Source organism: Hibiscus syriacus, unplaced genomic scaffold, assembly GCF_006381635.1.
Source record: "Hibiscus syriacus cultivar Baekdansim isolate YM2019G1 unplaced genomic scaffold, ASM638163v2 tig00116937_pilon, whole genome shotgun sequence".
Taxonomy (NCBI): domain Eukaryota; kingdom Viridiplantae; phylum Streptophyta; class Magnoliopsida; order Malvales; family Malvaceae; genus Hibiscus; species Hibiscus syriacus.
In genome coordinates, this window is record NW_024063475.1 from 2416921 (window position 1) to 2433689 (window position 16769).

At 36.0% G+C, this 16769-nt stretch overlaps 2 protein-coding genes and 1 pseudogene across 3 annotated transcripts; all 3 read right to left on the bottom strand.

The window, feature by feature from the left end:
* Nucleotides 1-7980: 7980 nt before the first annotated feature.
* LOC120188068 (40S ribosomal protein S14-like) lies at nucleotides 7981-12727 on the bottom strand. Of its 2 annotated transcripts, XM_039191605.1 has the most exons (5): nucleotides 12631-12727; nucleotides 12413-12542; nucleotides 12216-12319; nucleotides 8301-8303; nucleotides 7981-7991 (listed from the first exon to the last, which is right to left on the bottom strand). In XM_039191605.1, exons 1-3 carry the CDS (start codon nucleotides 12709-12711, stop codon nucleotides 12252-12254), a joined length of 279 nt encoding a protein of 92 aa, XP_039047536.1. In that variant the 5' UTR covers nucleotides 12712-12727; the 3' UTR covers nucleotides 7981-7991; nucleotides 8301-8303; nucleotides 12216-12251. The 2 variants fall into 2 exon arrangements, with proteins under 2 accessions (XP_039047536.1, XP_039047535.1); XM_039191604.1 differs by lacking the exons at nucleotides 7981-7991; nucleotides 8301-8303 and adding an exon at nucleotides 12064-12211 and having other exon boundaries at nucleotides 12252-12319.
* On the bottom strand, nucleotides 8001-8625 carry LOC120188067 (protein phosphatase methylesterase 1-like). The gene is made up of 2 exons (XM_039191603.1): nucleotides 8319-8625; nucleotides 8001-8239 (listed from the first exon to the last, which is right to left on the bottom strand). The coding sequence occupies exons 1-2, from the start codon at nucleotides 8584-8586 to the stop codon at nucleotides 8001-8003; spliced, it is 507 nt and encodes a 168-aa protein (XP_039047534.1). The 5' UTR covers nucleotides 8587-8625.
* A 991-nt stretch (nucleotides 12728-13718) lies between the features above and the next one.
* Nucleotides 13719-15843, bottom strand: LOC120188069 (annotated as a pseudogene).
* Nucleotides 15844-16769: the final 926 nt, after the last annotated feature.

The window sequence follows — 16769 nt, forward strand, 5'->3', positions numbered from 1 at the left end:
ATTTGGTTAACTCCCAAAATTGGTCATAATTTCATATCCTGGCAGTTTGCACTACCTCTACAGAAATATTATTTTGTATTAATATACACCTTTAAAAATTATTTTGTTTATACCAATGGAAACTAGACTCAAATACGAATCTATCCATATAAAAAATCCTTCTAGATCATGTTTTACCATTTATGGTAATTTTTCAAAGTTGACTGACAAAATCTGTTTTGTGCAGAATCTGCTGCCCCGTTTTTCTGACCTTTCCTCGGTTAAAAATCCATATCTTTTTGTATATACCTTCAAATCAGTTTCTGTTTGTTCTAAACAAAACTAGAATAATATGATAATCAAACGTTATAAAATCATCATTTAATCATTTTTTGTAGAATTTATGAAAATTTTCTAAACTTACTGTCCAGAACATAAATTCTAAACAAATTTCGCCAATTTGCATTTTCAACTTGTTCATTAATTCTATTAGTTCACCAAATGCACATATATGCATACATCACAGCTCAAATAACATTTTAGGTTCACCCTTACCATATTAACTCTGTCACTAGCTCATCGCAAGCTAATGTTTTGTGATAACATAAGTACAAATTAAATTTGCGCTCACCTTGTGTCCTTAGCTCGCAACATTCCTTGGAACTTTCCATTTTATCCTTGAGCTTCTTTTTAGCTTTAATAATATTTGATCTTGATTTCAAGCACTCAATCTCTAAATGGACACCATTACGAAATACATACAAATTCAAACCAAATGTTAGAATCTTACTAACATGGCATACTTTAGCAAATAAATTCCTAACAAGTTTCCCGATGCTTATTCAATTACAAATTCAATGTCACAACATAAATGTTGACCTTAACTATAATAACCCGAAAAATTGGAAAAGAAAAAAAATTAATTAAGTAATTTGGCGATATTTGAGGATTTAATTGAAAGTTTTTAAAATTTGTAGCTTGTTTTAGAGTTTATGAAAATTCAGGGACTAAGCTCTGAATTTACCCAAAAAGTGTCTACAGGTTTTGGTTATAATTGCGTGAAATTGGTTTCTGCAGAAACCAATTTCATCAAAATTGCCTCCCCTAACGCCAACTTCCAAACCAATTTCCGACGTCGTCCGACCTCCGATCGTCATTTTGAAAACACCATCGTGTTCGTCATCAAGCGAGGAATAAACCCCTTAATTTAATTAAAGTAAACGCTACCAAACGTCGTAAATTTCAAATCAAAGTCTCGACGTTTTTTAGCACCATCACCAAGAAAATCTTAAATTCATCGTCGATCGTTGCTCTGTTTTCGATACCTCTCGCACCATCGTGTTCATTGTGCCATTCCGAGTTTGCTGGTGTCCTCATTGTCTCCGTCGATGGCAGCGCGTGTGGAGATGAAGCGGTCAAAGTTTTCAATTTGTTGAAATCGAGCTCTCTACCGTTCAAAATTTTGAACCGAGCTTTATAAGTGCCTCAAAATTGTTCAAAATAATTTTTAGAAATTTTACTGTGAATTTTACAACGTCGTACGAGGCCCCACGCACCGCCACTGCGCGTGGCAGAGGTTCAAAAACCGGTTTGAGCATTTAAAACTGGTTTGACCATTTCTGACTCGACCCAATCGTTGACCCGATCCGATCTGTTGACCGAGTGTTAGTTTTGTAATTATTTTTAAAATTGTGATATTTTCGTAATTATTTTTAAAAAGGTGCTATTTTTGTAATTATTTTTAAAAGGGGTTATTTTTGTAAATATTTTTAGAAGGGTGTTATTTTCGTAATTATTTTTAAAAAGGTGTTATTTTCGTAAATATTTTAAAAAAAGTGTTAGTTTCGTAAATATTTTTAAAATGGTGTTAGTTTTGTAAATATTTCTTAAAAGGGTGATAATTGTGTAAAATGGTTGATCGGCTGTTGACCTCCTTTGACCAGAACTTTGACCGGCATTGACTGGCCATTAAATGACCGTTAAACCTTTCTGAATATACATATCCTGATATTTTTTGATATTCTGAATTCATATTTGGGGTCCGTTTTGTCATATTCGAACCTGAAAGTCTCCAAATCGTCAGTCAAACCCGTTGACTTTGACTTTGACCAAGAATTCAAATTTTCGAAAGGTCATATTTTATGTTTTTTGACGTCCTGAATTTGATTCCGAAGTCCGTTTGCCAAATTCTGACCCAAAATCCTCGAATCGAGCTTGTGAACCCAAAATGCTTAGTATTTTAGCATTTTTGATTATTTATTTGAGATATGGTTATGAAATTGATTCAATAAGATATATTATGAAGGTACTCGTGTTTCACCTGAGCGAGTATCAGTTAGGTCCGGTGTTGTCCGTCGTCAGATAAGCCTGAACCGCGTACTACGAGACTTACCCATAGGTTTCTGTATATTATTTAAATAAAGATTAAGATTATTTATATTAGGATTCCAATATGGATTTTTCCAATTCGTAGGATCTAGCGCTGCAGCAGAGCGTGATCGACAGACCCAGTAGTAGGCTTCCCTATCTGATTTCTCAGACTGTTACAGGTGTGTTTCCTGATAGTATTACATTACTGTTTTAAATGATTCATCTGAATATTGAGTATTTGATATCTGATTTACCGCATATCCCAATATAATTTCAGGATTAAGGTATTTTATACCGATTTCTGAAATCTGAGTATCTGACATCTGAATTACCATATATTACTGATTTGAATTCTGATTTCCGTATTTCTGAGTATGGTTTCCAAGCATGAAACATTTTTATGTTTTAAGTGATTAATCATTGTTTTCACTCGAATACATTCATGTTTAATATTGTCATTGGGGGTATTGTTGGAGGAAGATTATATGTAGAATCCTCGGTTTTGTGCTCAGGGTCTAAATGGCATATGCAGTTGGGTGTATGGTTCTGGGGAACCTGCACATTTATGATGTGAACGGATGAGGGTAGTGTTCATGTTTAAAAATAAAAAAACATGTTGCATAAACCGATTTTATTAAAAGATTTTATCTGTATGTTTTTTATATATTGTATGGAGCACACTGGGCTTTTTAGCTCATTCTATAGTTTTTACCCTTTTTCAGATAACATCAGACCATAAGCTAGCAGATTTGGCATCAGGGGAGATCAACTACTTTATTTTGTAGGAACGTATATCTCTATATGTTTTCTAGTTATGTTTGGTGACATGTATTTGCTATCGTTTTGGATATATCTATATTATTAATATTTTGTTCTGTATTATCTCTAATGTTTATAAGTTATTTTAAATATAAAAAGAATCTCTGAATAGGATATGTGACCACTTAGGTTTGGGTCTAGTGTACAGACCGGGTCTGGGGGTTATTTGGTGGTATCAGAGCTTTCGGTTTTAAACACTCGGACTGTATATGGGTCATAAACTCTGGATTTTTAAGAAATTTTGAAAAAAAAACGTGTCACCTTATTTTATGATTTAAAGTTTTCTCAAGATCCCTGATGCTAATCTGACACATGTTTCAAATTCTTTCTGTATACCTTATAGATCCAACGATGAGTGCTGCTATTCGACCTTCTGTTACGATAGACGATCCTATGTCACCACGTGATCCTCCTGTTTCGCAAGTAGATCTGACCCTCTCTCATGATGATCAGTTTACTCCTGTGAGAGACCCTCCCGTCACTGGAGATGAGGATACTGACATGAACGAAGACGCCATTAATAGAGCTATATTCTGCATGTTTCAGAGAGTTGCCAGAGCCCCTAGTAATATGACTGCAGTGGAGATTTTGAATTCTTTGGTCGCTGCTGGTGTAGCTCCATTCGAGGGTATTACTGGTGGACCTTCGACAGATGTTGAGTATTGGCTGGAAGACACAGAGAGCATTATGGATGAGATGAGTCTCAGACCTGAGCAGAAGTTTAATGGTGCCTAACTATGTTAAAGAAATAAAGCTTCATATGGTGGCAATCGATTTCTGGTAGTATTCCGAGGAACCAGTTAACATGGGATCTTTTTAAGACACGTTTTCAGAGTCGCTACATCGGAGAGATATATATAGGAGCGACGCCAGGAGTTTCAGAATCTGGAGCAGGGTAGCACGTCTGTTATGGACTACGAGGTGGAGCTCATCCGATTGAGTTGATATACCCCTGGACTTGTTGACACTGAGGTAGATAGATGCTTGAGGTTCGAGAATGGACTTAGGTATGAAATCAGGAGCCGAGTTGCTACCCACCGGGAGAGGAATTTTGATGCCTTGGTTGAGATAGCCAAGATTGCTGAGGAAATAGAGTGATTGGGTATGGAGCGCAAGAGAGATAGTGATCGAGCTCAAACCCAATTCAGGAGGCCTTCTGGTTCTGTTGATTCTTCTACACATCCTAACAAGAGAGGCAGCGACGATTCCTTTCAGAGAGGCGGTGCGAGTGTCAGTCCTGTTGCATCTAGTTCTTCAGTTATTCAGCCTTCTAGACATGGTGGATCATCTGGGTTACAACCTTTGCAGACATGTGATTATTGTGGGAAACATCATCTTGGAGAATGCATGAGGAAATTTGGCACCTGTTTTAGATGTGGTTCTGGTGACCATATTATAAGGGATTGTCCAGTGTCAGTTACTACAGTTCAGACACAATCTCGTATTATCGCTCGTACTCAGAGTACTGTTCAGACTCTTACAGGTGGTCGTACTCAGGAGAGATCATCGGGATCGACTAGTAGAGGTCGAGCATCTTAGAGTAGGGGTCCAGTCAGATCTGAGGCCAAACAGCCTGCATTGGTTTACACTGCAAGACTTCGACAAGATCGTGATGGGCCTAATGTAACTGCAGGTATTGTTACTATTCATTCAGCTCCCTACTTTGCATTGTTTGATAGTGGTTCTACCAATTCCTATGTATCGCATTCCGTTTCTGAGGCTCTAAATATTCCTGTTGAGAATACTGAGTATTCGGTGATAGTTCAAAGTCCCTTAGGCAAGTCCATAGTGTTGGATCGTATTTTTAGAGACTGTCCTATAGAGATCAATGGGGAGATTTTCTGGCCGACCTGATGGAGTTACCTTTGGAAGAGTTTGATTTGATTCTCGGCGTAGATTGGTTGGACAAACATCGAGTAAAAATTGATTTTGAGACCAAGAGAGCTGTTTTGAAGACATCAGATGATCAAAAAATTGTAATGATCGGGGAACGTCGTGGATTTTTTACGAATGTTGTGTATGCTTTGGTAGTTGAGAAGATGTCCAGGAAAGGTTCTGAGGCGTTTCTTGCTTATATTTTGGACACTAGGAGTTCTCAGTCTGATATTGAAGGCATCCAGATTGTCAAGGAATTTCCCGATATTTTTCCCGAGGAGTTGCCTAGATTACCTCTGGATAGAGAAGTTGAGTTTGAGATTGAAGTCTATTCTGGTTCTACCCCGGTTTTAACGGCTCCTTATCGTATGGCCCTAAAGGAGCTTTAGGAACTAAAAGTCCAACTTCAGGAGTTGTTGGACAGGGGATTTATCTGACCTAGTGTATCACCGTGGGGAGACTTTGTATTATTATAGGAAACTGAACAAGCTCACGGTTAAAAACAAATATCATCTGCCCATGATCGATGATCTATTTGACCAATTTCGAGGGGCTTCTATCTTTTCAAAAATAGACTTAAGGTCTGGTTATTATCAACTCAAAGTGAAAGATTCGGATATTCCGAAGACTGTATTCCATACTAGGTATGGGCATTATGAGTTTTTAGTGATGTCATTCGAGTTAACAAATGCCCCTGCTGCTTTTATGGATTTGGTGCATAGGGTGTTCCGACCTTATTTAGACTAGTTTGTAGTTGTGTTCATTGATGACATACTGGTGTATTCTGGAACTGAAGCAGAACATGATGAGCATTTAAGGATTGTTCTACAAACTCTCTGGGAGAATAAGTTATACGCTAAGTTGAGCAAGTGTAAGTTTTGGCTCAGCGAAGTGACTTTTCTTGGACATATCGTCTCTGCTGATGGTATTCGGGTGGATCCAAGCAAAGTGGAGGCTATTCTGAACTGGAAGCAACCCAAGAACGTCTTTGAGATCTGTAGTTTCTTGGGCTTATCTGGTTACTACTGTCGTTTCGTTGAGGGGTTCTACCTTATTGCAACTCCTCTGACGAAACTATTGAGGAAGGATATTCCATTTGTCTGGTTTGAGAACCAACAAGCTAGCTTTGAGAAACTAAAGATTGTTCTAACTCAAGCCCTATTGTTGATTCAGCCTGAATCTGGGATAGATTTTTCTGTCTACAGTGATGCTTCTCACTCTGGATTAGGATGTGTTTTGATGCAGGATGGGAAGGTTGTCGCTTATACTTCGCTTCAGTTAAAGCCGCATGAGCGTAACTATCCTATTCACGATCTGGAGTTAGCTGCCGTGGTTTTTGCTTACTCAGAAAGAATTGAATTTGAGAAAGCGTCACTGGTTGGAGCTTTTAAAGGACTATGATTTAGAGATAGAATATCATCCAGGGAAGGCTAATGTAGTGGCAGACGCCTTGAGTCGTAAGGCGATATCAGATCTTAGAGCCTTATTCGCCAACTTGAGTTTATTTGATGATAATAGTCTGTTAGCATAGTTGCAGGTTAAACCCACTTTGGCCGAGGAGATTAAGGCCAAACAACTTCTGGATAGCTCATTGCTTCCCATTATTGAACCAGTTAAGGATGGATCGAGTTCAGATTATACTGTGGATCAGGATAGTATTTTGTGTTTTAACGATCGTTACTGCATCCCTAAAGATGATGAGTTAAGACAGATTATTCTTCAGGAGGCTCATAGTAGTCTTTATGCTATGCATCCTGGCGGGGACAAAATGTACAATAATCTCAAGGAGCGCTACTTTTGGATTGGTATAAAAAAAATATTTCAGAGTTTTTAGCGAGGTGTTTGACTTGTCAGCACGTTAAGGCATAGCACCAACATCCATATGGATTGTTACAGTCAATTAAGATTCCTGAGTGGAAATGGGAGCGCATTACGATGGACTTCGTTACTGATCTTCCTCTGATCCTTCCAAAAAGGATTCTATTTGGGTGATTGTTGATCGACTCACAAAGTCAACGCACTATAACCTTATTTGGATTAATTATTCTCTGAACAAACTGGCTAAGTTATATATTTCTGAGATCATTAGACTTCATGGTGTTCCGTTGTCTATCATATCTGATCGAGATCCGAGGTTCACTTCCAGGTTCTAGAAGGCTTTGCACGAGGCTCTGTGTACTCGTTTAAATTTCAGTACAACTTTTCATCCACAGACTGATGGACAGTCTGAGTGAGTTATTCAAGTGTTGGAGGATATGTTACGGGGTTATGTAATTGATTTCCGTGGTAGTTGGGAAGATTTCTTGCCATTAGTCGAGTTTGCTTATAATAATAGTTACCAGGCAAGTATTCGCATAGCACCGTACGAGGCTCTATATGGACGTAATTGTCGTACCCCTATATGTTGGACAGAGTTGCATGATAGAAAAACTTTGGGTCCAGACTTGGTTTGAGAGACTGAAGATACTGTCAGACTGATCCGTGATCGCTTAAAAGAGGCATTTGATAGGCAGAAATCATACGCAGATAAGCGACGTAAGGATATCGAGTTTGAGGTTGGAGATCAGGTTTTTATCAAGGTATCTCCATGGAAGAAGGTATTAAGATTTGGACATAAGGGTAAACTGAGTCCGATATTTATTGGGTCATATCGTATTTGAAGAAAGTCGGACTTGTTTCTTATCAGCTTGAGTTGCCTCCCCAGCTCAGTCCTATTCATGATGTTTTTCATGTGTCTATGTTGAGGCGATACCGTCCAGATCCAGATCACATCATTCAGGTTGATGAGGTAGAGTTGAGACCTGATTTGTCATATGAGGAGGAGCTTGTTCAGGTTTTAGAGAGGGATGAGCGAGTTCTTCAGAATAGGCGTATTCCAATGGTCGATGTTCAATGGAGTAATCGTAGCCCCTCAGAAGCTACTTGTGAGACATTGGAGTCAATGGAGGCTCAATATCCTATTTGGGAAGCTTGACATTTTCACCATAATCTATGTTCCCACAACTCTGGGCAAATTGCAAAGCAACTTTGCCACCCATGGAGTGACCAATGACAACATCAGGCGAACCCCGGTTTTTGGAGTTTATCAAATTACCCAAATCTTTAGTTTCATTTACCATATCATGCGGCGGATCGAACCCTTCTATCTCTGCTGACTTCCCACGGTTCCTTAAATCCACGAGCACCATCCTCCACTCTACAAAAATGAATAAATAAATAAATAAATAAAATTCTCGAATTTTCTCAGGAATTCAAACAGGCTGGGGATCAAGTACCGGAAGAAGGGGAGCTGGATAGAGACGAGGCGAGGCTGCGAGAAAATGAACGCCAGTTGCGGGCGGAGCCTAGGAGGCCGTGGAGGATGAAAGCTGTGTGAGTATAGGGTTTGTTTGGATTGGCCTGGATTTCTTCAAATGCTAGGGTTTGGAGGTATCGGTTTGAGGTATTGTAGTAGGGATGATTCAGGAGGGAAGTCGGTGAGTTAAGAAAATGAGTCAGGAGAGTGCAGGGGGTTCCTTGTTTGTTCCTAATGAGTCGAGCCATTTCAAACACTTCTACGGAACTCTGTGATGGAAGAGAAATCGAAAATTAAATAAAAATTTGAACAAAAGTAAGCAATTAATTATGGGGTAAACTACAAAAATTAATGACATTGTTTGAGTAAATTTCTCCTTCCGCACTAATATTTTAAAAATATTAATTTTTTCATTAATATTATTGATTTATAGTAAATTAATTATTTCAGTCGTTACTAAAATAACGAAATAATGATATAACACTGTAGTTTTTCTTTTGTATCATTTGACCACGTGAGATCATTTAACTGACCCTCACATCTTCTTCTTAAACTCGTCATTTCTCTTGTTTCGTTAAACTCATCCTTCCCAAATCCTTAAATTTTCTACCATTTTAATTATCTTTCTCAATCAGAAGCTCAACTGCAACTCTTTCCACCTTCGTTCATGGCCATCAAACTGTTACCTCACTCCCACGTTGTCCAAACGCATGTCTGTTCGAGCGAGTTCCATTACTTAAAATAATGTAATTTGACTCCTCCTTAAATTAGTAATATGATTAGGGTTATAAACTACTAAGTCGAGTTTAAGTATTATTGAGTTAAATTCGATGTTTGACTCGATTCAAAAATTGTGAGCCTAAAATTTTTAAATTCGGCTTAAACTTGAAATCATGAATTGAAGTTTGAAATAAAAAAAATCTTAAACTTAACTTGTTTGAAACTAAAAAAGGAACTCAAACTTGAACTTTAAGTACTTGAAAACCTTATAATACAATTTTTTTTAAAAAAACCAACACATAAATGTTAATATTATTAATAATTTATTTTTTTTACAAAAATAAATTTTTAATATATTATTTTTTTGAGTTGCTCGCAAGCCTTTCGAGTCGAGTATTAAGTAATTCATTTCGGCTCGTTAAAAACTCGAGTCGAGTCTATTCAAGTTGAGTATTTATCGAGTTTTGACTGAATCGATCTCGAGTAGCCCACGATCTATCTCGTATCATTTATAACCGTAAATATGATCATAACAAATTAATTAATCTCCTCTTGGTTACTGCTGGCATACAAGAGATTCGCCAATACAATGGAGAATTTAAAAGATAAAATTATGGTAATGTCTAAAGAAATGTAGAATAATATAAGGTTGACAAAAGGCGCTACCGGAAATGTTAATATTTTTTAACATTTCGGTAGAGTGTCACCTATTATTTTTTCTACCGAAAATATTAATATTGGGCGCTACTTAAAATGTTATTTTTTCTACCAGAAATGTTAATATCGAAAATATTTATTTTAGGTAGCGAAATTAACATTTCCGGTAGAAAAATAACATTTTAGATAGAACTCTATCGGAAATGTTAATAAAATATTAACATTTTCGATAGCGCCTTTTCTTAGCCTTATATTAGGCTGTCATATAGTAAAACTACCCATTATCAGAATGTCTAAGGAAAGACAACATAATATAACATTTTCGGTAGGAAAAATAATATTTTTGGTAGGAAAAATAACATTTTAGGTAGTGCTCTACTAGAAATGTTAAAAAATTAGCCTTATATTAGACTACCGTAAATTATAAGATTTAATATTTTAATATTAATATTCAATATTTTTATAAATTTAAATACGCTTTTATAACTAATTTTTGTTGCTACCAACGAAGGTTGGCCTGAGTGGAAGGGCTTTGGTCGTTTAAGCAAGGGGTCACTGGTTCAAACCCTTGTGGATGCAGCAAACTTTCTTGGGAGAGGTCTCCACCTTCGTGCCCGACAATACCTCGGGGGATTAGTCTCAGGCAAAGCCTGGGGATACTTTGGATATACCAAAAAAAAACTAAATTTTGTTGCTAATGATTAGATATAACAATATCAAGTTAATTAATTATATATTAGATTTCTAAGGTTCTATCACTTCTTATATATTTGCAACATTTTTTCCAACGGCTACAAAGAGTCAAAGATTGTAATTTTGCTCTTTTTAAGAGGATCTTTTTGTTTTCTTCAAAAGTATAAGGAATATTCCATTAAAAGTATAGGGATAAAAATAAAATCCACACTATAGTACAGAGATTTGTACTGTACTTTTACCTTTTAGGCCAATTCCTTTTGTTATAGTTAAAGGTAAACTACAAAAATGTTTTTTAATGCTCGAGCATATTTCTCTTTTCCTACTGATGTTTTAAAAGTAATGTTTTCGTCATTAACTTTATTGATTTATAATAAATTGATCACTCAATCGTTAACGACCATTATTAGATAACGGAATGTCGATATGACATGTTAGTTTGACAATTTAGCATTATTTGACTATGTGAGGTCATTTTAGCTATGGGATGGTTCATATTATGGGTATAGAAGAAATTATTTTCTTAACTAAGGTGGAATGGACAGTGTATGGGAGGAAGATTTTCGGACCACCTGACATCTTTGGAAAGAGGTTGAGAAGACGCATTGTCTTCTGTGTTGGTATACTAGTAAGGTTTACTTCACATTGCATGCAACTTAAATAACACGTCATGTCTTTTAGGTTTCTTTCCAAAAACGCCAAATGATTCGACTGTCTTTCCTCTTCCATTGTTCATTTCAACCTAATTTAGAAAATAATTTTTTCAACACCATATATGATTCATTGTTTTTCCCCACCACATTATCCCATCAAATTTGCGGCTGATCTTTTATTGCCTATTTAAATTAGAATGAAATTGCAGTGGTCGAATATGTAGTCGATGCTGCTGCTTGGGCTGCATCCTTTGTTGCCCAAAGACGAATAATCGATGTGTTAGCCCATATATGCACTGAAATAGCATGCATTGCCTGCTCGGAGCTACGTTTTCCGATCGATTAACACCTTCGGGGAGTGATTTAGTTGTTCCATTTGTCTGAACCAGTGTTGCCTGCAACATAGTCCACGACTTGTTCAAATACAATGCAGTTTGAGGCACTACTGAAATGTTAGTGTAACATGCAGTCTTAGTCCCGCAACGCTCTCTGCAATGCAAGTGTTTGATCAAGTTACTGGTTGCACAGGCCATGTTGCTAACTCTATATCGTGATTTTCCCGATACTCCTTCCGGTCTTGTGTCGAGTGGATGAAATCATATTTTCAAACATGAATACTGTTATATTTGGATATTAGTATTCAAATCGTTTATATAGGTATACATACATACATACATACATACTTAATTTGACTTCTTGGAGATTACTGTAAATACTGCTTTGTTCCATAAGGCAGTTAAGTTCAAAGCAAAGAGGAAGATGCCGAACTGAAGAGTGGAAGTTTTTGGTGTGATGAGCTTAGTGCGGTAAATGAGACGAGACAGATTACGAGTTACTCGAGATCGACTCGGTTAAGGTTTAGTCAACATTTGAATTGAATAGACTCACTAGAATGATAAGTGTTAATGGGAAGAATGATAAGTGTTAATGGGAAGAATGATGAGTGTTGACGAAGGGAATTCTTATATGCCATAACAACAATGGATAAGCAAAATTAGAAACAATACAAGCTCAACTTAAAAGAGTTCCATAACTTTTGTCTACAAATTACCATCAAAATTCACTACAGAACTATTGTCCAACAATAGAAAAGAGCGAAACAAGCTTGAATCTAAACCGAAAATTGTTTAAAACAGAAATTCTGAGCATACCACGGCAGCAGCAGTGAGTAATAGATATGAAGCAACGAATCACAGCCTTCTTCCACGTCTACCACCCTTTCTACGAGTACTGTCAGTGGGAATTGGGGTAACATCCTCTGAGGTCAAAAGGTTTCAACTCAGTTTATAAGAGTTGAAATGAATGGACCGATTGGAAACTCGAGAAACAAAAGAATGAAAGAACTCTGTACCTATGCGTCCAATTTTCATGCCTGAACGAGCAAGGGCTCTAAGTGCAGACTGCGCACCAGGACCAGGTGTCTTGGTCTTGTTCCCTCCAGTTGCTCTTAGCATTATATGAAGGGCAGTAATACCCAACTCCTGCAATAAAACAAATGCAAATAGGCATATAAGTTCACCATGCATAAAACATGTACTACGCCACAAGCCAACCGGTAATAAATTAGACCTTGCAGCGTTGAGAAACATCTTGGGCTGCAAGCATGGCAGCATAAGGGGAAGACTCGTCTCTATCGGCTTTCACCTTCATGCCACCTAGATTTGAAAAACGAGAGGAATAAGATCCAAAAAAAATACTATTCATGGAAGTAATTCCAACCTCATACATGATTATCAACACATGTTGTAACATAATTAGCCACCAAACACCCAAGATAGGAAAAGAACCCATTTTCTAAAGATAATCATAAACCATATCAGAGTTACTCGAGATCGACTTGGTTAAGGTTTAGTCAACATTTGAATTGAATAGACTCGACTAGAATTTGAACTCAACTCAAAATTTTAACGAGCAAAAACGAACTACTTGATACTCAACTCGAAAAACGCACGAGCTATTCGAAAAAATTATATATTGAAATTTTAGATTTTTTAAGTTAATTTATTAATAATATTAACATTTATATTTTATTTTTAAAAATATATATAATATAAAGCTTTCATCCATTTAAGTTCAAGTTCGAGATCAAGTAGAATTTTAAACTTTTTAATTCAAGTTCGAGTTAAGCTTAATTTAAAATTTTTGAGTCGAGTCGAGCTTGACTCATTTACAATCCTAAATAAGCAAAAGGAGTTGAGGAAGAGGGTGTTTGAATATTTTTGTCGAAATATAAAGATCAAAATAAAAAAATTTAAGCGAAAGGTATTTTTCATTTTTTTTCAATGATGTTTACGTTACTTTATGGTGTCACGTATAAAAACGTGAAGATATATATATATATATATATATATATATATATATATATATATATATATATATATATATATAACTGTATATATAATAAATTAAATAATACCATAATATAAATATTTACAACAAAATTTGAATAGAAACTCGAACAACTTGAATAAACTTGAATCAAATTTCACAAACTCAACTAAACCCGAAAAAATTTAAATAAAGTTCGAGTTATAAAATAAGACTCGTCAACTCAAATAACTCTAAATTTTTTGACTCAACTCAATCATGTACTCACCCTACCCTTTAACCTGAAGCTTATTTGTAATTAAGTCAAGAAGAATGAACTTGAATAAGGATTAAGTTGAAATTTAAAAACTCTTTTCACTTTAACCTGATTTCACTACTGCTTAAGGGTACATATCATTATTTGTATCTGTAGGAATGGGAGAAAAAAAGAAGCAGAATCCGTAAACCATAATGAGTTATGACATTTGCAATCATATATAACATTCCTCCCTCGTTTCCCATCTGTCGTTTACATTCTTTTACCGAGTGGAACCGATAAACTTTCCAGGGAACAAGGAGGGATGGAAAGAGTCTTCAGTCTTCTTAGTCGAATGGATCAATTCGTGGGTCATGTTCGCTAGCCATCAGCATCCCGGTGCACAGACAAGTTGGGCACATCACCTAAAGTAAGAAGATATTAGCCTCTGGATTCTGAGAACTCAAAATTGTATTTTGTCAATCACATATTTGTGCATATATTCAGTTTACCTTTCCCGAACCGGAGCAGTTCAGACATCTTACGGTAGTAGGAACTTTTAAAGTCCGTCCAGAAGCACTGGATAGCGAGATAGGATCAATGCTCAAGCATACACCACTTGCAGAACATCTTGCACAGGCCAAATATCCTGCCCGTAGGACAACCCCGAAAAACAAAAGATGATCAAAACTAATGTAAGTTCACATGATAGTATAACTTCAAATAGTCTTAAGGAATAAAAAGAGAGCTAAAAACCCACAAGGAAATTGAGGAAAAGTGCATGTCCACACAACAAACTAAAACGTACCATTTCCGCGGCAATATTTACACCTTTTCTTCTCCTGCTGTTCAACATTGTTGGCTTCAATTAGCATCAAGGCTGAAATGACACCGACTGCCCCTCCTGAAAACGATGCCACGATAGGGTCAACCTGACTGAACCAACAAACAAACAAGTTGAAACAGTAACTTTAATTGTTCAATTGAAGTCATTTGCACCCGAGCACTAGTTACTCCAGGTTTACAATTTTGTAAATGAAGATAAGGTCAATTAATACCTTAACTGCAATGGCAGATGCATGTTGCGTATGAAATCTTCATACGAGGTGCCTCCTAGACCTAATTTTAGCTCCAGCTGCCACGAAAAAAGTAGATTACAATAACAAAAACAACCGGTAAGTAGAAATAAATATGGTTATATCAACTGTGATACAAGAAGACATGAGACATTGGTTGGATGGGGTTAGAGTAAGAGCCCAACCTAACTGATTAATGAACACATAACTAACAGACCTGTTCCAAATTCTCTATTTTTTTTCACATATAAGCAAATAAATTCTAATAGTTTGACCATAAAGACTCGAAATGAGTCTATAAACATTACTCATGGTAGTTACCGGCAGTTAAAGGAAAGAAATGACAGCTTCAAATCAAATCTAAGCATAAATACTACAATATGGAGTTAAACTAAAACAACTTTAGATGTTCCTACTACTTACCGTTGGTGCAATAAGGCTCCAAATACAATTATTCCAGATATAAATGCCAGGCTTGTGAAATACAGTTGCTTCATTGTCTTCGGTGTCTGCTTCAACAGGAAGGTTAACAAGGTAACAAAACAATGACAAAGTCAAGATAAATCTCTAAGCAAAGATCTCAAAAGGGCGTTTTCATGCATTTTCCAACATAGAACTGTTTTTCGGGCATTTCTCGTGTGCTTCAACTAATTAAGCTTGAAATGCAAACATACAATACATATGAAACTTACAACTCACCACATGAGAGAAAAAAGGAATTGAAGATGGAATGTCAGGCATCTCATCTGTTTCCTCGTCGCCGTTCTCACTGATCACTTTCACATTCTTTATCCGCTGTTGTATCCGTAATCTCCTTACCTATATGGGGAGAAAAAAAGTACTTTATAAAGACAAATCAAATGAGAAATCAATCCACAAACGCATAATATTCTCCTTTTTTCATTTGAGCCTGTACTACTTCATGGATTGAAGATAAAATTCCTTGACAGCTTGTACAAAATAGTTTTTTGAATATAATTTCGGATTAGAAGCCATATTACTAGGATAAATCAGTGTATTTATGAAACTTATACATTTACCTCTTCCATGAGGAGAAAGATTTATTGCGCCTACTCTTTATATTATCTTCAATTTCCTGCAGCTGCATCTTCACAAAATCTTGAAGAGTCTCGGTCCTTCAATGATGCAAAGTTACTGAAAAACCAAAAATAGAAGAAATAAAAAATTCCTTTTAAATTTTACAATGAAAGCAACCAATAGTAAACACACAAGAAGATAAACACTTTATATGATAATAAATCAAAAACCCATTTACAAAATCATGTAATACGACAGAGACTTCAAGAAGATGGATAATTCAACCAAAATATGAGGAAAAATGAGAGAAAAGGAAAGGAAAAGGAGAGTTAAGGAATGAACCTGGGAACGTTATCAGAAGAAGGGGAAGGGTTGTTTTTAGAGGAGAAACAGGTGAATGGATAAGGAGAAGCGTGTTTGGGTGGAGAGAGGAATTTAGGATTTCCATTAATTGGGATTAGGGTTTTGAAATTTGGAGAAGTCCTAGGATGAAGATGATGAGAGTAGAGATGGAAAGTGCCCATTTCTTTTTCAATCTCTATTGAAAATTTCCCATTTCTTTTTCAATCTCTATTGAAAAAGGACTGTTTCTGAAGGGAAACTGATGTTCTTATTTTTTTTTTTTTGTCGCGATTGCTTTTCGAGTAGACTTGAAATTTAGCTTTGATTTGGAATAAAATATTGGGAGTTGTCACCACTCATTTATTTTTCGTAAAATTTGGTTGACTTGATACTATCTTACTTGATCTGTGTTTTACTAAAAATATTTGGGTTCGGGAGTCGGTTACAGTCAAAGAAAGATTAACACCCTTGAATTGTCCTTTCGGTACCATTTAATTTATCGGTTGTCTTAATTGTGAAAATTAAAATTAAAATTTAAAAATTCGATCTTAATTATTTACCTTTTGATCAATTAAAATTATCCCTAAAAAATCATAAATAAATAAAACCAACAAAGACAAAGAGTTAGCATTACAAGATAAAATATAAAAAAGATAAATAAATAAAAGGGAGTGAAAAAAATTATAAAA

Coding starts and splice junctions, on each gene's coding strand:
- LOC120188068 (XM_039191605.1), bottom strand. CDS start 12,711: ATGAAGGTGAAAGCCGATAGAGACGAGTCTTCCCCTTATGCTGCCATG. Junction 12,543..12,630: donor ATGTTTCTCAACGCTGCAAG/GTCTAATTTATT, acceptor GTTTTATTGCAG/GAGTTGGGTATTACTGCCCT. Junction 12,320..12,412: donor CATGAAAATTGGACGCATAG/GTACAGAGTTCT, acceptor TTTTGACCTCAG/AGGATGTTACCCCAATTCCC.
- LOC120188067 (XM_039191603.1), bottom strand. CDS start 8,586: ATGGCTCGACTCATTAGGAACAAACAAGGAACCCCCTGCACTCTCCTG. Junction 8,240..8,318: donor ATCCAGCTCCCCTTCTTCCG/GTACTTGATCCC, acceptor TCATTTTTGTAG/AGTGGAGGATGGTGCTCGTG.